General features: G+C 45.4%; 1 protein-coding gene across 1 annotated transcript in view; it reads right to left on the bottom strand.

The window, feature by feature from the left end:
- Positions 1–23,588, bottom strand: part of LOC137352476 (guanine nucleotide-binding protein subunit beta-5) — an 81,069-nt gene that overhangs the window by 13,550 nt on the left and 43,931 nt on the right. The window contains exons 8-10 of the mRNA XM_068017989.1: positions 20,585–20,728; positions 509–600; positions 149–197 (exon numbers count right to left, since the gene is read on the bottom strand). Of these exons, the coding sequence (XP_067874090.1) occupies positions 149–197; positions 509–600; positions 20,585–20,728 (285 nt within the window). The remainder of the gene's footprint in view (positions 1–148; positions 198–508; positions 601–20,584; positions 20,729–23,588) is intronic.

Below are 23,588 nucleotides of genomic sequence, written 5' to 3'. Positions count from 1 at the left end.
TTGAAACTTATCAGAAAGAATCACAAAAATCACTGTCAGTTTGTTGATCATATCATGTTTGTCAGGACCTTTTTTGAAAACAAAAACAAGGCTCTTCTGTATAACACACAAAGGAAACATTTACAACCTATGATTAAAGTTGACTTACTGTGGCATCATCTGAACCAGAGGCAAAAGCATCACCACTGGGAAAATACCTGTGGTGAGAGAAGGTACTTCAATGTCATATTTGCAACAAACAAGTGTAATATTGTAACCCAGAATTTTGTATAATCTAGCTATGAAAGTATAGTTTCAATGTTAAACGTGTAACTAGAACCAGTGCACAATCATTATTTCTTACATGACACACACACTGAGGTTTTCTCAGGTCTGAACGTGGTGAACTTGTGGCAGTCACAAGTAATTCAGTTTGTCAAAAAACTTGAGAAAGTTAGTTCATAAACAGCAAATGCAGTTTCAGGCCTGAAATAAGACTTTTACAGAATAAATCATTAAATCCACTAACCTAACACTATTTATATCAGACTCATGAGTCTCAAAGGACTGGATACACTGACCAGAACGCATGTCCCAAATCATTGCTTTCTTATCGCAGCCCTGCAAGAAGATAGGAAGAATAATAAATAAGACAAGAAACTGAATCGAACTGAACAGTATTTACTTGACTTTAACAACTATCAACCACATCCAATACAGGCATAAATTAAAGGAAACAAATAGTAATGTGAATGGCCACATATAATCTACTCCTGCTAACGCAAGGTCACAGTGGAATTATCCATAATTTCAACTTTGAGGCACAAAAAAGGACAAGTACTGTTATAATTAAGTTGCTTTGCTGATATCATTGGATCATTTGATTTCCTTGTGCAAAAATGACTGAACTAATAGGGATAGACTGTAACGTGAAATGTTATAAAGGGAGACTTGTACAAACACTGGTAAGTCCTGTGCATCCTCATTTTACATTACATTAGGTCATATTCCTGCTGACTTGGGTAATCATCAGTTTGTTTTGGGGAGCTTGACTGCTTAGGAAAATTGTCATGACCACCCTCAACTCACCCACTCACTCTGCTGCTTTCCACCTGGCTACCTTGGCCACTGGCACAGTAGACAGAGGAAAAAACAAATGAGATGCAGTAGGTATTAAACAGCCAGTGGAAAGAGCAAATGCAATATATTTTTTCTCCTTCCACATTTTGCTACAGTTTTTTTTGAAAATACTGTTGGTGAGATTTGAACTCACTCAAAACCCATCCACTTGCGCAGTTAAAATCGGGTCCACCATACCCAATACAAATATGCATCGTGATTGCGCAATATTTTTACCACCGTGTTTTTAAAAATCTTTAGCTTTGAATTGTGATACTGCCTGGCAACAGACAAAATAAGTTGAGCGACATGTTACATGTGATCTTGAGCTGGCTCTTGGAAGGGTAGGTTGCTTAACAAAAAAACAAAGTGCTATATTTGAATGCTGGAACATCTTTCATTTTTACAGGTGGTTTTGAAAATTCACCCTTTCCATCAATTAGACAGGTATTGGATTTTTGTTGTTGTTGCATTAATCCAGGTGATTAAAGGCCCACTCCTGTGTTGGATTTCCACTCTGCTGACATTATGAAGCTAAACTCCAACTGCAACATGACTGAGCGAAGCTCCACAGACTCACAATGTGGTTACAGGGAATCCAGTGCAAGAGCCTGTTCTTCTTCAGTGAGTGTTCTTCGCACATGACTGGAATGGCCAAAATGAGGACATGCTCCCAGACAAAATGATTACATGGGGGGGAATAACCTCCTCTTTACAATGCCATGGGACTGTATCTTCAGAGGCATGCCCCATCTTAGAATCATAACATTTTTAACACAGATTGCCAGTTGACTCTTCCAGCCTACAGTAATACTAGCAGCTATCTCCTCCAATCCTAGTACCCCATGCACTTCAATATGTTTCGTCCTTCAAGCATTTATCTAATTCCCTCTTAAATGTTCCTGATTGAAGTGGCTTCAATCGCCACTTGTGGTAATGCAATTCATATTCTTAATAACACTCTGCATACAATAAATCCTTCTATATATCCTCACATTACACTTCTGGCACTAATCCTAAATCTAGGCCCCTTTTTTTACCATTTGAATAAACAATGTTCCTCTGTTTCAAAACAGAATTGGAAGGGAAGGAAATGTTCCACTTATTATTTCAATGTATTTAATTCTCTTCCTGCAACAATTCTCACTAAAAATGAGGTCATTCCAATAATAAAACTGGCAAAACTGTTCCACAGCATTTCAACTAATATCACTTAATGTTGACCAGTAATTTTCCAGATATGTGAATAATGAAGAAATGGAAAGTACCTGAATCAGTCAATTGGGGGTGGGGAAAATTTGATTGTTTTTAAACCAACAAATAAAATTCTTGACTGGAATTTTAAAAATTGAAAACCTTGGTAGAACAGGGAAAATCCCCTTAGAATACTTTAGGGCTTTTTGATAAGACATTATCTGCAGAATATCTAATAAGTACAGATCACAGTTATCACCATTGAATGGTGATGTATACTGAACAGTCTCACTAGGAGGGACAAACCGGCCATATGGGAAATCAGGGTATTTTCTGAGTGCCGCCTCTTGTGGATGGCTCAATTACTATCAGAAGCCCCCTTTTCCTGGGAGGATCCCAAAGAATCCTGAACCCTTTCGGCATGGGCAATCCGCCCTGGTTGCAAGACAACTTTCAGTGCTTCTGAACAATGACGGTGTTTAACAAAGCCATCCAATTGTTTCTGGTTCTGCAGATTCTCAGTGAGAACAAAAGGCAAAAATGACCAAAACTTTTCATATGAGATTTACACTCCAGCATCTGCAAATTGCATTGGTCACCCTGTAATGTGAGGTCTCAGAGTCCATTCACACGTGTATTTTGGCTGCTGCTCTGGACCTAAGCCCATCAATCTATTCCCACTTTTGCTCTTTCTATTTAACCTCTTTTCTCTTGACCCCTCCTAGACTCTCTTCTATTGAATTAGAATTAGAATTAGAATATTACAGCGCAGTACAGGCCCTTCGGCCCTCGATGTTGCGCCGATCATCTGACCTACACTATTCCATTTACATCCATATGTCTATCCAATGACCACTTAAATGCCCTTAAAGTTGGCGAGTCTACTACTGTTGCAGGCAGGGCGTTCCACGCCCCGACTACTCTCTGCGTAAAGAAACTACCTCTGACATCTGTCCTATATCTTTCACCCCTCAACTTAAAGCTATGTCCCCTCGTGTTTGCCATCCTCATCCGAGGAAAAAGACTCTCACTATCCACCCTATCTAACCCTCTGATTATCTTGTATGTCTCTATTAAGTCACCTCTCCTCCTCCTTCTCTCTAACGAAAACAACCCCAAGTCCCTCAGCCTTTCCTCGTAAGACCTTCCTTCCATACCAGGCAACATCCTAGTAAATCTCCTCTGCACCCTTTCCAAAGCTTCGACATCCTTCCTATAATGCGGTGACCAGAACTGCACGCAATACTCCAGGTGCGGCCTCACCAGAGTTTTGTACAGCTGCATCATGACCCCGTGGCTCTGAAACTCGATCCCCCTACTAATAAAGGCTAACACACCATATGCCTTCTTAACAGCCCTATTAACCTGGGTAGCAACTTTCAGGGATTTATGTACCTGGATACCAAGATCTCTCTGCTCATCTACACTACCAAGAATCTTCCCATTAGCCCAGTACTCTGCATTGCTGTTACTCCTTCCAAAGTGAATCACCTCACACTTCTCCGCATTAAACTCCATTTGCCATCTCTCAGCCCAGCTCTGCAGCCTATCTATGTCCCTCTGTACCCTACAACACCCTTCGACACTATCCACAACTCCACCGACCTTCGTGTCATCCGCAAATTTACTAACCCACCCTTCTACACCCTCATCCAGGTCGTTTATAAAAATGACAAACAGCAGTGGCCCCAAAACAGAACCTTGCGGTACACCACTAGTAACTAAACTCCAGGATGAACATTTGCCATCAACCACCACCCTCTGTCTTCTTTCAGCTAGCCAATTTCTGATCCAAAGCTCTAAATCACCTTCAACCCCATACTTCCGTATTTTCTGCAATAGCCTACCGTGGGGAACCTTATCAAACGCCTTACTGAAATCCATATACACCACATCCACGGCTTTACCCTCATCCACCTGTTTGGTCACCTTCTCGAAAAACTCAATAAGGTTTGTGAGGCACGACCTACCTTTCACAAAACCGTGCTGACTATCGCAAATGAACTTATTCTTTTCAAGATGATTATAAATCCTGTCTCTTATAACCTTTTCCAACATTTTACCCACAACCGAAGTAAGGCTCACAGGTCTATAATTACCAGGGCTGTCTCTACTCCCCTTCTTGAACAAGGGGACAACATTTGCTATCCTCCAGTCCTCCGGCACTACTCCTGTCGACAATGACGACTTAAAGATCAACAACAACGGCTCTGCAATCTCCTCCCTGGCTTCCCAGAGAATCCTAGGATAAATCCCATCTGGCCCAGGGGACTTATCTATTTTCACTCTTTCCAAAATTGCTAACACCTCCTCCTTGTGAACCTCAATCCCATCTAGCCTAGTAGTCTGTATCTCAGTATTCTCCTCGACAACATTTTCTTTCTCTACTGTAAATACTGACGAAAAATATTCATTTAACGCTTCCCCTATCTCCTCTGATTCCGCACACAACTTCCCACTACTATCCTTGATTGGCCCTGTTCTAACTCTTATCATTCGTTTATTCCTGATATACCTATAGAAAGCCTTAGGGTTTTCTTTGATCCTATCCGCCAATGACTTCTCGTGTCCTCTCCTTGCTCTTCTTAGCCCTCCCTTTAGATCCTTCCTGGCTAGCTTGTAACTCTCAAGCGCCCTAACTGAGCCTTCACGTCTCATCCTAACATAAGCCGCCCTCTTCCTCTTGACAAGCGCTTCAACTTCTTGAGTAAACCACGGCTCCCTCGCTCGACAACTTCCGCCCTGCCTGACAGGTACATACTTATCAAGGACACGCATTAGCTGCTCCTTGAATAAGCTCCACATTTCGTTTGTGCCCATCCCCTGCAGTTTCCTTCCCCATCCTACACATCCTAAATCTTGCCTAATCGCGTCATAATTTCCTTTCCCCCAGCTATAATTCTTGCCCTGCGGTATATACCTGTCCCTGCCCATCGCTAAGGTAAACCTAACCGAATTGTGATCACTATCGCCAAAGTGCTCACCTACATCTAAATCGAACACCTGGCCGGGTTCATTACCCAGTACCAAATCCAATGTGGCATCGCCCCTGGTTGGCCTGTCCACATACTGTGTCAGAAAACCCTCCTGCACACACTGGACAAAAACTGACCCCTCTAAAGTACTCGAACTATAGTATTTCCAGTCAATATTTGGAAAGTTAAAGTCCCCCATAACCACTACCCTGTTACTCTCGCTCCTGTCGAGAATCATCTTCGCTATCCTTTCCTCTACATCTCTGGAACTATTCGGAGGTCTATAGAAAACTCCCAACAGGGTGACCTCTCCTCTCCTGTTTCTAACCTCGGCCCATACTACCTCAGTAGACGAGTCCTCAAACGTCCTTTCTGCCGCTGTAATACTTTCCTTGATTAACAATGCCACACCCCCCCCTCTTTTACCCTCTTCTCTGTTCTTTCTGAAACATCTAAATCCCGGAACCTGCAACATCCATTCCTGCCCCTGCTCTACCCATGTCTCCGAAATGGCCACAACATCAGGATCCCAGGTATTGTCATGCCTACTTTCACTTCTCCGCTTTCAGATACTCTGCCCTCCCGATACCCTACCCAAACCCTTCAAGTACTCCTCAACCTTTCTGTTCTCTTTCCACCATCCCAGTCTTGACTCCCTCTTAGATGAGCCTACACTTTCCCTCTGTGCCTCTCTTGGCATCCTCCAACAGGCTCAGCGAGGCGCTCGGTTCTGGCTCATTATGAGCAGCAACCTCAACTGCCTCATCCCACTCTCTTGTTGACCTTCCAGCCCAGTGAGCCACTGGGGGCTAATTTTGCAATCTTCTTCCTGTCCAACTCAGTCCTCCCACTGCTGCCCCTGTGGACTCTGCCAGCGAACCAGCTCTCACCACCCCTCTATATATCTCCCTGGCCCTTGCCATCCATGAACTTATTGTGAATGATAGCATCGACATCATGGCCTTAATGGAAACCTGGCTGAGGGGTGATGACACCTTGCTACTTAATGAAGCCTCCCCACATGGCTATATCTTCCACCACTTGCCCTGCCAAGACCATCACGGTGGCAGTGTGCTGCTTAATACCAGGTCACACCCTGGCTTGACCCCTTACTCCTCTGGCATTTTCTCCTCTTTTGAACATCTCACCACATTCCACTCCTCTCACCTCTCTTTCAAAATCATCATTCTCTATTGTCTTCCCAAGTACCCAAATTTTCTCACCGAGATATCTTCACTGCTTTCCTCCCTCAGTCTCTGCACTAAATGACTTCTCATCCTCATTGATTTCAACCTCCATCTCAACTCATCATGTTCTCTCCTTTGAGTTCACTGTCCTCTTATCCTCCCTAACTCTCTCCCTGCTTGTAAACTCCCCAACCCATATTCACGCCATCCCCTTGACCTTGCCATCTCACGTGATCTTGCTAGTCCCATCGTATCAGTTACAGGTAAGGCCATCTCTGATCACTTCCTTGTATCACTCACTACGCACATCCTCCTTCCACCACCCCCCCTCCCCCCCCCCCCAACCCTACCTCCTTCCGTACCCGTCCCTGGAAAAACTATCCTCCAATTCACTTACAACTGCATTTCAAAATCCTAACGGCCTAGCCTCTGGTTCTCTGTTTGCCACATGGCTGCAGCTGCTGATTTGCTCAAATGCAACCTCACCTCCACCTAGTCCCCAATAAAAGCACTACTCTCTCTCACCCAGATCTTTCCCCCTGGTACAGCTCTCATCTCCTTTCCTTTAAATCCACAGCACACAGACTTGAAAGGATATGGCAGACAACTGGTTTAGCCATCCACTGCCAAATCTGTCTCGACCACAATCAACACTATGGGATCCTTCTCTCATCTGCTAAAACAGATCACTATTCCAGGATCATCCTGGAATGCAAAGATAAACCTCGGCTTCTTTTCTCCCTGCAAACTGTCTTCTTAAACCCCTCTTCCATCTCCTCCACCATTTAAGTGCGAGGAGCTCATGGACTTCATTGTCACTAATATAGAGACCATCCAATCAGCTGCCTCCCTTCCACTAGTCCAAAGTTACTCTAATGCTCCCCCTGCTCTAGCCCTGAACTCACATCTTTCTCTAGTTTCTCTCCTCTCTCCCCTCATGCCCTCTCTGAGCACATCTTGTCCACGAGACCCACCTCCTACTCCCTTGACCCTATTCCCATTAAACCCGCTGACCAACTTTTCCTCCTGATCCGCAGCATTTTAGCCAATAATGTAAACGGTTCTCTTGCTTCAGGTGCAGTCTCTCTTTCCTTTAAATCTGCCGTCATCACCCCTCTCCTCAAAAACAAACCCTTGACCGCACCATCTTGCAAACTACTGTCCTGTCTCCAAGCTCCAAAGTCCTTGAACCTTCCAAATCCCTGCCCATCTTCCCCGGTACTCCACATTTGAATTCCTTCAATCAGTTTTCTGCCCCTGCTGCAGTGCCGATACAGCCTTCATCAAAATAAAAACAAGAAATGCTGGAACCACTCAGCAGGTCTGGCAGCATCTGTGGAAAGAGAAGCAGAGTTAACATTTTGGGTCAGTGACCCTTCATCGGAACTTTATCAAAGTCGCAAACAACATCCTATGTGACTGTGACAAAGGTACAATTTCCCTCCTTGTCCTTCGCGACCTGTCTGCAGCCTTTGACATGATTGAACACTTGCTAAACTATCAGACTGCTTATCTGACATCCAGTACTGGATGAGTAGAAATTTCCTTCAGTTAAATATTGGGAAGACTAAAGCCCTCGTTTTCAGTCCCTGCTTCAAACTTTGTTTCCTAGCTACTGACTCCATTCCCCCACCCTGGCAACAGTCTGACATTAAGTCAGTATGTTCACAACCTTGACGTCACATCTGGCCCTGAGATGAGCTTTTGACCTCAATATTCGCACCATCACTAACACCGCCTATTTCCACCTCCCTAGCATCATCTGACTTCACCCCTGTCTCAGCTCATTTGCTGCTGAAAGCCTCATTCATGCCTTTGTTACCTCTGGACTTAACTATTCCAATGTACTCCTGGCTGGTCTCCCACTATCTACCCTCCATAAATTTAAGGTCATCCAAAACTCTGCTGCCAATATCTTAACTTGCACCAAGTCCCATTCACCTATCACCCCTGTGATTGCTGACCTACATTGGCTCCTGTCAAGCAAAGTCTTGATTTTAAAATCCTCATCCTGGTTTCCAAATCCCACCATAGCCTCGCCCCTTCCTATCTCTGTAATTTCCTCCAGCCCCACAACCTCAGAGATATCTGTGCTTCTCTAATTCCGGCTTCTTGAGCATCCCAAATATTAACCATGCCACCATTGGTGGCTGTGCCTTCAGTTGCCTAGGCCCTAAGCTCTGGAATACCCTCCCTAAACCTTTCTGGCTTCCTACCTCGCTTTCATCCTTAAGCCATTCCTTAAAACCTACCTCTTTGACTAAGCTTTTGGTCATCTGATCTAATATCTCCTTACTAGCTCAGTGTCATATTTTGTTTTATAATGCTCCTGTGAATCACCTTGGGACATTTTATTACATTAAAGCTTCTATATAAATATAAGTTCTTGTTGTTGCTGTACGTTGAACCAGATTTGCTCAGTCTGGCAGATGCAGGTCTATAAATGGAACCAAGTATCTCCCTAAAATGCAATTTAACGTTAATTACCAATGGAAGATCGCAGGCTCTTCCTATTAGGGACAAATTAAACTGATGAGAAAAGCTCACAAAAAGTGCAGCAATTGAAAATGCAAGAACACAACCTGAAGAGTTATAAAAATGAACTTTTCTTTTAAAAAAGTGGACAATGTGCTTCAAAATGGCCACTGAAGGTCAAAAGACCTGGCCTTGTATATTCAAACTGTCTTAGGGTTGAATTTTACGAGCTCCTCAACGTTGTGGGTCGTGGCGGGGGGGCCGTAAAATTCTGTGGGGAGAGGCCCGCCTCGACCCACTACGTCGAGAAGGGCCCGCTGCATATTACCGGCAGCTGGGGGGGGGGAGGGGCCTTCATATACATATTCAAATTATACTAAGTTAGATGCAAATTCACTTACCTGCGGCCATCCCACGCCGATTTTACAGCCGCCGTTCATCGCTCGCCCGCCTTCGGAACTCTGTACAGAGTTACGAGGCGGGAACCTGGTGGGGAGGGGGGAGGAATAAATTTTCAGGGCAGGAGGGATGGAGGAGCAGGGAAAACAATTTTGATTGGATGTGGGGATGGTGAGAAGGCATTGAAGGGCAAAAATTTGAAGATTATCCCGGGCAATGAAATGACCATTGGGGAAGGGCCTCCATCACATAAGATTTTATTTATTAAAAATTAATACCGATGCACCTTTAAAAATTGTAATTTTTGCTAAGGGCTTAAAGCACTTGAAAAATGGCAACGGCAACTGTGCGGTGGTGCCAGACGTCATTGTCAGGGACGCGGCAGCTGCCCCCTCTATTTAAATCATCCCCCGTGCGTAATATCACGGGGGCTGTGCGGTGGCCCTTCCACGTTGGAAGGCCGCCGAGTTGAAAGCGCGCCGCCGCAGAGCGCGAATAAAATCTAGCCCTTACTGTCTGGCAAGGACAGAAGGATACATACCAAAGCTAAGAGGTGTCAATTACACCTTTCCTGAACCCATCAACAGACATTTTTGAATTGTGTTCTGAAACAAATTGAATTCTGAAACAAAGATGATGTGAAGTAGCCATATCCTGAGCCACTGTCAGTCATCCCAAGGAGGATGATCTGCGTCTCCCAACAGAGGCACGATGTGGGAGACCTTTACCTTAAAAAGTAGCTCCCTGGAGCGACAGAAAAGAATCAGGATAAACATCCCCAAAGCCTGTCCAGCAGAGAGCTGGGAGAAATCCAGCAAGAAGGTGCCCTGCTGTGAATTCTACACTACACCTTGTGCAGCAGAGAACTGAACGTGATCCCCTGTCTTCAGACTGAAATTTCAACCAACAGAGAAATCTATAATCACCAAGGCCTGCAACTTTAAAGAGAAATTGACCTCTGAGAAGATTCAACAGGTTACCGTAAACCCTGAAAGCTTATGTCACTTCAAGCCCCTTCCCTCTTTTCCTCTCTATCTCTTGCGCATGTGTGCGTGCGAGTGGAATGTGTGTGCGGGTGCAGTTGCGGCCATTTCAGGAGTGAATATTTGCTCAATGAATAGTTAATCTTCTGTTTTAGACCAACAAGAAAACCTGTTGCTGTCTGTTTATTTGACAAATGAAACACAACAGGGTTAAAACCTTAATAACAAAAACACTTGCTGTGGTCATTTGGGAGTTGAACTGTGGGCACTACTCACACCCCTCACCACATGGCTGTAACAATATCAATGTTACTTATGCCCTCAGCTCATGTAGTGACAAAATCTTTCCAGTATTCCATTGTAACCGTTTGAATGGTTAAGCATCAAGCCAACTCATTAAAGAATATTTAGAATCTTACAACACAGGAGGCCATTCAGCCCATTGTACTGCCCCCACCCCCGACTCTTTCCCTTTAGCTCTGCCAATGTTTCTTTTTCAAGTATCTATCCAATTCCCTTTTGTTCAGTCACTTTCACTAGTTAAAGGGACAGTATCACAGTTAATAGATCCTTTTACTGCCCTTCCACCTTGCTGGCACAGCCTGCAATTTTCCACACCTTGAAATTAACGGTTGGAAAATCCCAGACTCTGAGCCCACCATTCCCGGTGTTGTGCTTCCTGCAAATGCCATCTCCCACTGGCTGGGCAGAACTGGCCTTTAAATTTACACACAGTAGGATGCAGTGAGGCTGATAACCAGACAGTGCAAAAAGCAATGTAGTTCAAACCCCAGCCGGAATCTGAAAACTGCATTAATTGGAATGTCTGATGCAACATTTGATAAGATAGTCTGGATAGATGACAGAGTTAACTTCAAAATTTGATGAGTAAAGTTTCCTTGTTAAAATAAAGCGACTGCCTCACAGGAGAGAAGAACTGCTTGGTTGCTAGGTGTGTTGCACTTGTAAATATGCTAGGTAAATATTTCTCACAATGTCACAAGGATATTTATGATTTCACAAGAAATCCCAAGCAAACAAAATCTGGGTGAACTCATTTGCACTGCACATAGCAGCCAGAGCAGTTTCCCTCCCAAGGCTGGAATTTCCTGCATCTTTGCACCCAGATACATGGAACCAAACACGGGGCCTGAAGGATTGTGGAATTTTGGGCACAAGTACAGTATCGACCAAATCTCTTTTATGTTTTCTGATTGTCCATTGAGCCCCCGGCCCGAGCATATCTTTGTCCTCCATAACAATCTCTGTCCCCAAGCGACAGCCTAATACATGATTTTCCTGCAATGGTGCATACTCAGAGGCTCTCTTCAAATTATGATCAGATTTTCAGTCGCAGCAGGAAACAAAATCATTCTTCTAGTGTTTTATATCAAAAAAAATTACCCTCCCTGAGAGGATGTTTCATTGAATGCATTTTTATGGCCTGTATAAATCACAGTAAAAATTGAAAAGCTTCCCTGATTGCAAGTTGGTAAATACACTTGGCCTGATGTGCATGAATGATCATTAAATGAGTTGAAACTTTAATTTTCATACTTAAAGAAGGAATATATGATGAGAGTTTATCTCTTTCCTTGGGCCCCAATTGTTTTTGATTACTAGTGGCTGCAAAGGTGACGGTGCCGATGAACTTTTGTGCATCTGGCTCCTTCCTGACTGGGGCTGGGGATGTTTGCAACATCCGCACTGTTGCCTGAGGGAGGTCACTGACACTCTTTATTCATTGACATCTGATGACATTTCATTCTCTCTTGCCAAAGAGAAGCAGGTGGAGCAAGTGCATGGTTTCACTATGACTGCAGCCACGCCATAGCATACAAGGCTACGGGCCAAGTACTGGATAATGGGATAAGAATAGATAGGTGCTTGATGGCCGGCACAGACACGATGGGCCGAAGGGCCTGTTTCTGTGCTGTATAACTCTATGACTGTATTCCTTACGGTGCAGCATGCCATTGACCACACACCACTTTCCGGGCACCGCATGTCAACTCTTCCCTTGACTGGAACCAAAAGGGATTCCACTTTCTCAGCTTCCAGCTGGTCTGTGACCAGAGGCAGAGTATCATGCAGGTCAATGCCCAGTGTCCTGGCAGCAGTCTTGATGCATTCATTCTGTGGTAGTCCGCTGTGGCAGCTGCATTTGAGACACTGTCACAAACCAAAGGCTGGCCACTAGTGGACAAGGGCTATCTGCTAACCACATGGCTGATCATTCCACTGCACAATCCACACATTTATGCAGCATGCATACAATGAAAGCCATGATGCCACACAAAATGTGATAGAGCAGATCGCTGGCATGCTGAAACAACACTTCCGCTGCCTGGACTGCTCTGGAGGAGCCCTGCAGTACTCAGCAGAGCAGTTGTCAAGCTTCATAGTGGTCTGCTGCATGCTGCACAACCTCGCCATCAGGGGTCAGTGCTAGTGATTTTAGAAATAGGAGGATAGAGCAGATGAATGCGTGGCTGAGGAGATGGTGCAGGAGGGAGGGCTTTAGTTTCCTGGATCACTGGGTCTGTTTCTGGCAAAGGTGGGACCTGTACAAGTTGGACGGGTTGCACCTGAACCGGAATGGGACAAGCATCCTTGCTGGGAGATTTGCCAGTTCTTTTGTGGGGTGGGGGGGGGGGGGGGGGAGGGGTTAAACTAATTTGGCAGGAGGATGGGATACAGAGTGGAGGTACAGGAGGGGGTAACATAGAACAGAAAGTGAGTCTGCCTGGAAGGCAGAGCAAATATAGACCTGGTAAGGCACAAAGGAAAAATGAAAGATTGGATTGCATCTATTTCAATGCAAGGAGTCTAACTAGTAAGGCAGATGAATTAAGGGCATTGATTAGCACATGGGTTTATGATATTATTGCTATCACAGAGACATGGTTGAGGGAGGGACAGGACTGGCAGCTCAATATTCCAGGGTATAGAATCTTCAGGCGCGACAGGGGAGGGGATAAAAGAGGAGGTGGCATTGCATTGTTGATCAAGGAGTTAATTACTGCAGTAAGGAGGAATGACATCTTAGAAGGTTCCTCAACTTAAAAACAAAAAGGGGGCAATCACTTGGCTGGGCATGTACTACAGGCCTCCAAACAGTCAGGGAGAGATAGAGGAGCAGATATGTAGGCAAATCTCTGAGAGGTGTAAAAATAATAGGGGATTTCAACTTCCCCAATATTAACTGGGATAGTGTCAGTGCAAAAGGCTTAAAAGGGGCGGAATTCTTAAAATGCATACAGGAGAGCTTTTTGAGCCAGTATGTAGAAAGTCCTACAAGGAAAGGGGCAGGACTGAACCTAATCCTAGGGAATGAAGCCAGTCAAGTGGTCGAAGTGTCAGTGGGAGAGCATTTCGGGGATAATGACCATAACTCTAAGATTTATGGTAGTTATGGAAAAGAACAATGATGGACCAGAAATAAAGGTACTGAATTGGGGAAAGGCCAATTTCAATATGATAAAACAGAATCTGGCCAAAGTGGACTGGGAGCAGCTACTTGTCCAAAGCACATCAGTGGGAGTCATTCAAAGAGGAAAATGTGAGAATTCAGAGCCAACATGTACCCATTAAGGTGAAGGGTAGGACCAACAAGTCCAGGGAACCCTGGATGTCAAGGGATATAGAGGATTGGATCAGGAAAAAAAAAAAAGGAGGCTTACGGCAGATCCCAAGCGCTGAAAACAGCGGAGGCACCAGAGGAGTATAGAAAATGTAGGGTGGCACTTAAAAAAAGTAATTAGGAGAGCGAAGAGCGGACATGAAAAAACACTGGCGGGCAAGATAAAGGAAAATCCCAAGGGGTTTTATAAGTATATTAAGGGTAAGAGGATAACCAGGGAAAGAGTAGGGCCCATTCGGGACCAACATGGCAATCTTTGCGTGGGGCCGGAGGACATAGGTGAGATTTTAAATGATTACTTTTCATCGGTGTTCACTATGGAGAAGGATGATGTAAGTGTAGAGATCAGGGAGGGGGATTGTGATATACTTGAACATATTGACATTGAAAGGGGGGGAAATATTAGCTGTTTTAGCGGGCTTAAAAGTGGATAAATCCTCAGGCCCAGATGAGATGTATCCCAGGCTGTTATGTGAGGCAAGGGAGGAGATAACAGGGGGCTTTAACACAAATTTTCAAATCCTCTGGCCACAGGAGAGGTACCAGAGGACTGGAAGACAGCAAATGTGGTACCATTATTCAAGAAGGGTAGCAGGGATAAACCAGGTAATTACACGGCTGGTGAGTCGAACATCAGTGGTTGGGAAAATATTGGAAAAGATTCTGAGGGACAGGATTAATCTCCACTTGGAGAAGCAGGGATTAATCAGGGATAGTCAGTATGGCTTTGTCAAGGGGAGATCGTGTCTAACTAAATTTGATTGAATTTTTCGATGAGGTAACTAGATGTGTCGATGAGAGTAAAGCAGTAGGTGTCGTATACATGGATTTCAGTAAGGCCTTTGATAAGGTCCCGCATGGGAGATTGGTTAAGAAGATAAGAGCCCATGGGATCCAGGGCAATTTGGCAAATTGGATCCAAGATTGGCTTATTGGCGGGAGGCAGAGGGTAATGGTCAAGGGCTGTTTTTGCGATTGGAAGCCTGTGACCAGTGGTGTACCACAGGGATCGGTGCTGGGACCCTTGCTGTTTGTAGTGTACATTAATGATTTAGACGTGAATATAGGAGGTATGATCAGTAAGTTTGCAGATGACATGAAAATTGGTGGTGTTGTAAATAGTGAGGAGGAAATCATTAGATTACAGGGAGATATAGATGGGCTGGTAAGATGGGCGGAGCAGTGGCAAATGGATTTTAATCCTGAAAAGTATGAGGTAATGCATTTTGGGAGGACTAACAAGGCAAGGGAATATACAATGGATGGTAGGACCCTAGGAAGTACAGAAAGTCAGAAGGACCCTGGTGTACTTGTCCATAGATCACTGAAGGCAGCAGCACAGGTAGATAAGGTGGTTAAAAAGGCATATGGGATACTTGCTTTTATTAGCCGAGGCATAGAATATAAGAGCAGGGAGGTTATGATGGAACTATATAAAATGCTGGTTAGGCCACAGCTGGAGTACTGTGTACAGTTCTGGGCACCACACTATAGGAAGGATGTGATTGCAATGGAGAGGGTGCAAAGGAGATTCACCAGGATGTTGCCTGGGCTGGAGCATTTCAGCTATGAAAAGAGACTGAAAAGGCTAGGGTTGTTTTCCTTGGAGCAGAGAAGGCTGAGGGGGGATATGATTGAGGTGTACAAGATTATGAGGGGCATTGATAGTTTAGATAGGAAGAAACATTATCCCTTAGTGGAGGGGTCAAGAACCAGGGGGAATAGATTTAGGGTAAGGGGCAGGAGGTTTAAGGGGGATTTGAGGAAGCATTCATCACCCAGAGGGTGGTTGGAATCTGGAACGCACTGTCTGAAGAGGTGGTGGAGGCAGGAACCCTCACAACATTTAAGAAGTATTTAGATGAGCACTTGAAACGCCATAGCATACAAGGCTACAGGCCTAGTGCAGGAATATGGGATTAGAATAGTTGGGTGCTGTATGGCCGGCACAGACACGATGGGCTGAAGGGCCTGTTTCTGTGCTGTATAACTCCATGATTCTATGACAGACCTTGCCACCAGCTATATGGCAAGCAGCTCAGGAGCAGGTACATGAGGAGGAGGAGGAGGAGCTGGAATGTGAGGAGGAAGAGGAAGTCAGGAGACAACCTCATCCACATGTGATATCAGTAACTACAACCCCAATCCCCCATTCACCAACAGTCCCACACCTTCCCTTCCCTCTGTTACTGACCACTTGGCCACAATGCCAAAATAAAAGCCACCACAAAATAAATATTCAATATCAAATTTAGAAATGATATCATTCCATATTCCATACAAAAGTCAACTAATCACCTAATACAATCCTCTTGTGCTTGTCTTCCTTGTGCCTTTCCCTGTCCTAGTGCTCCTACTCAATGTTACCCCAGTGGCTGGTGGAAGGCTGCTGACTTTCAGTTGAGGAGATTGGAAATGGCCTTAAAGGATGACCTCGAGCAGTTCTGGCCCGAGAAGGCCCACCTGCAGTTGGCGCCATCTCGGCTTGGTGGCAGCAGCCTGGGCTGACTGGCTGACAGGCAACAGCAAGGGCAGTGGTGGAGTGGCACAGGTGGGATGATGAATGCTGTCTTCCTGAGAGTGCCACGGAGCCAATGCCACTCCTCCAGGGCAGTGCCTCAGCAATCCTCGTAATCTGTAGCACACTGCAATCCCACAGAAGTCTTAACCTGCAAGGCAGCAAACTGGCCTTGCAGGACGGCAGTTTTATTTCCACTGCAACACTCAGACTTCTTGTGGATGCTGCTTGTGCTGCAATGGAAGCTGAGATATCGGTCAAACGACACATCATTGTTGGGTCCACAAGTGTGCTGATGGAGTTGGCTACCATTTCCATGTTGGAAAGGATTGACTCCTAGCTCTGCACAAAGCCCTGTGCCAAGTTGGTGGAGGACTCCTCCCTGCTCCTGATCATTGAAGGTACCCAATGCACCAAGCTGCCTTCTGAAGGCTGCCCCATCAAAGTGCTCAACCAAATCTTCTGAAGCAGAACTCGCGTGCAACCTCACCTTCTGGTAAGCAGGCACCTGAGCATCCTTGACCCCTGCACTGGCTATAGGCCACTCCTGCTTGGTGTCTCACTGCATGTAGATCCTGCCTCTACGCTATCCTCTAAATTACATACATCAGTATCGGAGCTGGCAGCTGAGATTGTGAAATCATGTGACAGTGCAACTTGATCATCACTGTGTTTTTGCTGTTCCTTCACTGCCTGGCCAGGTTCTACTTCTTGGGTATCTGAATGGAGAAAGGCACAGGGGTTTGGCTGTGGCTGCAGGAGTGGGGGAGAAAGTAGGAGGCGCTTGCTTACACCATCTGTAGCTTGCAAATCAGAAGAGAGTGTGAGGGGGAGGTGGGCTGCGAGAAGGAGGATTAGGTTTGAGAATATCGCTATCTTCAATGGTTTCAGCTCCTCTGCTGGTCACGGCCTCAGCAGTGGGTGTCCCAGTAACGGCGAGCACGGGTCTCCTCCATGGGGTTATAACAGGCAGACATGCCTATCCTCTTCAGTTAGCTCCCACTACCTCCTGTTGTGCACCACCTTGTCCTACAAGAGAGAGGGAAGTATTTCAGCGAGTGTCTTGCAATCTGGCATGTGGTTGTTGTGGTTGAGTAGCTGGCTGTGTGTGCAAGATGTGGGTGTGAGACTTGCAGCATTGCTAAGTGTGTAAGGGTGCATGGAGTATATGAATATCAGGTACAAATCTTGATTGATGTAGATTGTTGGCAGGTAAGTGATTGCAGTGTTGTGAATTAGGCAGTGTCTGAGGCTAGTGGAGCAGTTGATAGGAAGTGGCATTTGAAGATGAATTCACTGACCTTGACCATTCGTATGTAGTCATTGAACTTGTGGTACTGTATCCAAATCTTCAGGGCTTGACTCCTGACATTGACCTTCATGGTCATCTGCTCCCACTGCCTTCTGACAAGTGCCTGGAGGGCCTCCTGGCTTCCTGCAGATACAGATCATCTCTGCTCCTTTCCACTTCCTCCACCAAGGCCTCCAGTGCAGCATCTGAAAATCTGCAGCCCGCCGTCTCCCACTTTCGGGCATTATTTAGAGTCATAGAGTTATACAGCACAGAAACAGGCCCGTCGGTCCATCGTGTCTGTGTTGGCCATACAGCACCCAACTATTCTAATCCCATATTCCTGCGCTTGGCCCGTAGCCCTGTATGCTATGGCGTTTCAAGTGCTCATCTAAATGCTTCTTAAATGTTGTGAGGGCTCCTGTCTCCACCACCTCTTCAGACAGTGCGTTCCAGATTCCAACCACCCTCTGGGTGAAAAAAATGTATCCTCAAATCCCCCTTAAACCTCCTGCCCCTTACCCTAAATCTATACCCCCTGGTTCTTGACCCGTCCGCTAAGGGAAAAGGTTTCCTCCTATCTAACCTATCAATGCCCCTCATAATCTTGTACACCTCAATCATGTCCCCCCCTCAGACTTCTCTGCTCCAAGGAAAACAACCCTAGCCTTTTCAGTCTCTCTTCATAGCTGAAATGCTCCAGCCCAGGCAACATCCTGGTGAAACTCCTCTGCACCCTCTCCAGTGCAATCACATCCTTCCTATAGTGTGGTGACCAGAACTGTACACAGTACTCCAGCTGTGGCCTAACTAGCGTTTTATACAGCTTCATCATAACCTTCCTGCTCTTATATTCTATGCCTCGGCTAATAAAAGCAAGTATCCCATATGCCTTCCTAACCACCTTATCTACCTGTGCTGCTGCCTTCAGTGATCTATGGACAAGTACACCAAGGTCCTTCTGACTTTCTGTACTTCCTAGGGTCCTACCATCCATTGTGTATTCCCTTGCCTTGTTAGTCTTCCCAAAATGCATTACCTCACACTTTTCAGGATTAAATTCCATTTGCCACTGCTCCGCCCATCTTACCAGCCCATCTATATCTCCCTGTAATCTAAGGATTTCCTCCTCACTATTTACAACACCACCAATTTTCATGTCATCTGCAAACTTACTGATCATACCTCCTATATTCTTGTCTAACTCATTAATATACACGACAAACAGCAAGGGTACCAGCTGGTACACCATTGGTCACAGGCTTCCAATCACAAAAACAGTCCTTGACCATTACCCTCTGCCTCCTGCCACTAAGCCAATTTTGGATCCAATTTGCCAAATTACCTTCTTCACCAATCTCCCATGCGGAAACTTACCCTGAATATACTGATAAAACGCCTTGGAATTTTCCTTTATCTTGCCCGCCAGTGCTTTTTCATGCCCCCTCTTCGCTCTCCTAATTACTTTTTTAAGTGCCACCCTACACTTTCTATACTCCTCTAGTGCCTCCGCTGTTTTCAGTGCTTAGGATCTGCCGTAAGCCTCCTTTTTTTTTCCTGATCCAATCCTCTATATCCCTTGACATCCAGGGTTCCCTGGGCCTGTTAGGCCTACCCTTCACCTTAACGGGTACATGTTGGCTCTGAACTCTCACTATTTCCTCTTTAAATGTCTCCCACTGGTGTGATGTAGACTTTCCTACAAGTAGCTGCTCCCAGTCCACTTTGGCCAGATTCTGTTTTATCATATTGAAATCAGCCTTCCCCCAATTCAGTACCTTTATTTCTGGTCCATTTTTGTCCTTTTCCATAACTACCTTAAATCTTACAGAGTTATGGTCATTATTCCCAAAATGCTCTCCCACTGACAATTCTACCACTTGACTGGCTTCATTCCCTAGGATTAGGTCCAGTACTGCCCCTTCCCTTGGAGGACTTTCTACATACTGGCTCAAAAAGCTCTCCTGTATGCATTTTAAGAATTCCGCCCCTTTTAAGCCTTTTGCACTAAGACTATCCCAGTTAATATTGGGGAAGTTGAAATCCCCTACTATTATTACCCTATTATTTTTACACCTCTCAGAGATTTGCCTACGTATCTGCTCCCCTATCTCTTCCTGACTGTTTGGATGCCTGTAGTAGACACCCAGCCAAGTGACTGCCCCCTTTTTGTTTTTAAGTTCTACCTAAATGGCCTCATTTGAGGAACCTTCTAAGATGTCATCCCTTAATTTAACATTAACCAAGTCAGATTCACTTGCCAGCACCTGCTCCAGCCATAATGCACCTCCCCTTTAATAGGTGTAGGGTAGCTTTAAGCAGTTGCAGGCTAGCTTTAAGTCGTGCTGGCCACTCATATTAACCCTTGCACAGGCGCTAGCCAATGAACAGCGTGATTCGCGCTGGGTGGGCGCTGAAATAATTTACAACAGCAGGCAGCACAAAGTTGGTGTGCTGCCTGCATTGCAATCGTTGGGTGCGTGTTAATTGCACATCACAATATCCGGGCCGGTTTTCAGAGGCTACTGACTTTAGCCCCCACCCAGTGTTTCAGAATATAATGTAATTACATGTGCATCCGGCAGAGGGAGTTTACTTATTTGGCTGAGGCGTTGTCAGGCTGCTGAATATAGAACACAAATACTTTGATCCAGTAAAAACATGTGAGTACTAATTATTATTCAGAATCAGTTACACACACACACACACAATGTCTCCAAGTTAATAGTCCACACCATGTTCTATACACTGCACCATAACAGCTTCAAAGGGTCTAAATTATGTCCTGCTCGTTACCGTGAATTGGAGAGAAACCACTCACCCCCGACACAAATGTATGGCCGGTCTCAGATGGTGCCAAGTCAAGGCAAAGGACATCAGCACCATGCCCATGAAAGCTCTGAAGCAGTTGTCCACTCTCGACATCCCAGAGCGCACAGGTTCCATCACCACTTGATGTCAGAATCTAAGGAGATGCATGAAGAGAAGATAAAATGGTCATCAAGATGGCAGTTATTTAATCAGGCAATAAATGTCAACAACTAGCATCCTAGGTCAGGCTGAGCACAACCCGGTGCAGAATAAGGCTTCCTCCGCTCTTTCCCAAATAACACTGCTCAACCTAAAAAAAAAAAACTCACCTATTCCTACAATAGCACTTTTCCCATACCCCACAACAGCCATCTTCTGGTCTTTTGGAGTAAGACTGCCAATTAGTGCCAAATTAAAAAGAAAGACTTGCATTTGTGTAGCAAGTTTCACAAACTCAGGACAACCCAAAGCACTTTATAGCTGATGAAGTACTTTTGAAAATGATTAGATAATCTGTTTTGTGATGTCAATCGAGGGATAAACATTGGCCAGGACACTGAGGAGAACTTACTGCTCTTTTTCAAAATGGTGCCAAGGGATCTTTTACATCCATTGGAGAGGGCAGGTGGGGCCTCATGGAACATCTCATTTGAAAGACAGCATCTGACAGTGCAGCACTCCTTCAGTACTGGGATTGAAACCCAGAACCTCCTGACTCAGAGGTGAGAATGCTACCCATCGAGACTCAGCCGACTCCTCCTGACAGTTCTTGCACCCACATCCACTAGGAACTGGAATGAGACTGCCCAACCTCACTTCACAAAGGTCCAGTGCAGTGAACAATTATCCGTCAGCATGGGCTAGATTTGAACTTGGGTTTCAGAGGTGAAAGGTCAGAGTTTAACCTCACAGTACCACCAAGTTCCCCAAAAGGATATTCTTTTAAAAGAAGTATTGAACTAAACCAAGGAATAATTGTCTCAAAGAAGCACACTTGTTAAGCTCCTTCTGAACATTGGCCAAATTTTAAAACAGCCATGGAGGTTACTAGGCCTACAGTTGCCTGCCACCGGCCAGCATGCTGGTTTGCTGGCAGGTTTCCGCCTCAGGGCCATTTTTGAACATGCCGGTTTGGAGGGGTGACCGCCCACGAGCAGCAGGTAGCCAATTAAGCCAGTTAATGGGCCTATTAAGACCACTTTGTGGACAATCAGCAGTCAGGCTGCCTGTTGAGGCCCAATCCCAGCCGATGAGATGACAGACCCCGCAACCACCACCAACCACCCTCCGCCCCCCACCCTGCAATCCCATGGCCACGATTGCAAGATGATTACAGCTGAGGCCACAGGCCGCCCTGTGAAATGGGTTACCCCCTCCACAATGAGCACTGGCAGCTGTGGCTCTTCTTATTTTTAAGAAGTCATCGAGGTGCCCTCTCTTTCACCTATCCACTTCGCAGCCCCCAGCTCTGACAATGGGACTGCCAATGTGTCATTGCTGGGGAGTCTCCTATTGGCCCTCCGACTCTGGGAGCCCGCCACTCTTAATTGGACGGCGAGCATGCACCTTGGCCACTAATTGGCCTACTCGTTAAAAATCACACGGATGTGACCCCGTGAGCACCAAACACCGGGGTCCCAATCCCAAAACAAACGTTCCGCCCATCATGTTGGAGTTTTCTCAGGGAGTTCTGAATCTCCGACCATAAACTTTGGGAGAATCCCCAGAGAACTGGCCTTCTATGCTATTTCCCTGGAGGGTTCTGCCAGTCCCCAGCTGTATAATGCCCAAGGCAATATCAGGCACATTTCGCAATGTCTCTCTTGCGCCAATTGAAAATTTGCGAAGCAGAAATATTTTCAGGGCTACTGGGAAAGAGCCAGGGAGTGGGAATAATTGGAGAGCTGGCACAGGCAAAATGGGCCAAATGGTTGTTGTGTATCATTCTATGATTCATTGTCATCAGTGGCGCATTATATCTTTGTGGGCAAGTTCATTCGTGCACCAGCTTATCCCAAAATTCCCACTGTTGGACAATGGGAGCTATTGTAAGTTTTCACAGCAGGAAGCACAAAAGCTGTTGCAAATATTTTCCCTGCTTCCCTCCTCTCCTGAAATTGACTGCTTGCTGGGGAAGGATCCCACATGCGCCAAGAATCCTGGTGGCTACTTTTCACGTGTTCGCCATGAAAGTGAGTGCCAACAAGCTGTTTTAAGTGACAGCCATCACATCCAAGGCAAACCCTGCCCTCACTTGACATCCACAGACATGAACAGCAATGAGGATAGGAACCTTCACAAGTTTTCCACTGCAAGCAGTTGACTCAACACAGTTCAGGGATTGTACCTGGGATCTTTCGGGTCTGTAAAGCTCAGCTATGGACTCGATGAACTCACTGAATCATCAGGAGCCTGAGCAAACACTTTCAACATTTTTTTTCCAACTAGCTTCAAGATTAAAAACAAAAAATGTGGTTGTGCAATCATCTAGGAGAGGCAAACACAAAAACAATGGGTAAAACCTGAACCAATTTAGGAAAACTCTGGAAAATTTCTCTGACACCCCAAAGGCAATCATTTAAGCTCGAGGACAGTGATTCAGTCGTTCTCATGGTTAAGTGACTTGTGAACGTTTGTTCCTTATGCATACATGCTGAAAGGCCACTTCAGTGAGAAAGGACAGTGATCCTTGTTGAATCAAAGCCCAGGATTTGTAGCAGAGGAGGATTCAGATAGAAACAAAAACAGAAAATGTTGGAAATACACAGCAGATCTGGCAGCACTTTTCTGTTTTTATATGAACTCTGATTGATAGAGGCGTTGCCATGGAGAATACACCAATTTATGGTGACTGACCGTTAACTGCCCAGCTTTGTTTGAAATTTAAACCAGGCAGTTTGACTCTGGTCAAGGCATTGCCCTGAGGAATGAACCAGCGAATGGCTGTCACTTATTTTGTTCAGCTGAAAGAGGCGCAATGTGTGTACATGTTCTTTCTGCCTGCAAAGAACAGG

Source organism: Heterodontus francisci, chromosome 38 (assembly GCF_036365525.1).
Source record: "Heterodontus francisci isolate sHetFra1 chromosome 38, sHetFra1.hap1, whole genome shotgun sequence".
Taxonomy (NCBI): domain Eukaryota; kingdom Metazoa; phylum Chordata; class Chondrichthyes; order Heterodontiformes; family Heterodontidae; genus Heterodontus; species Heterodontus francisci.
The sequence above is the reverse complement of the archived record's forward strand: the minus strand, read 5'-3'. Positions and strand labels throughout refer to the sequence as shown.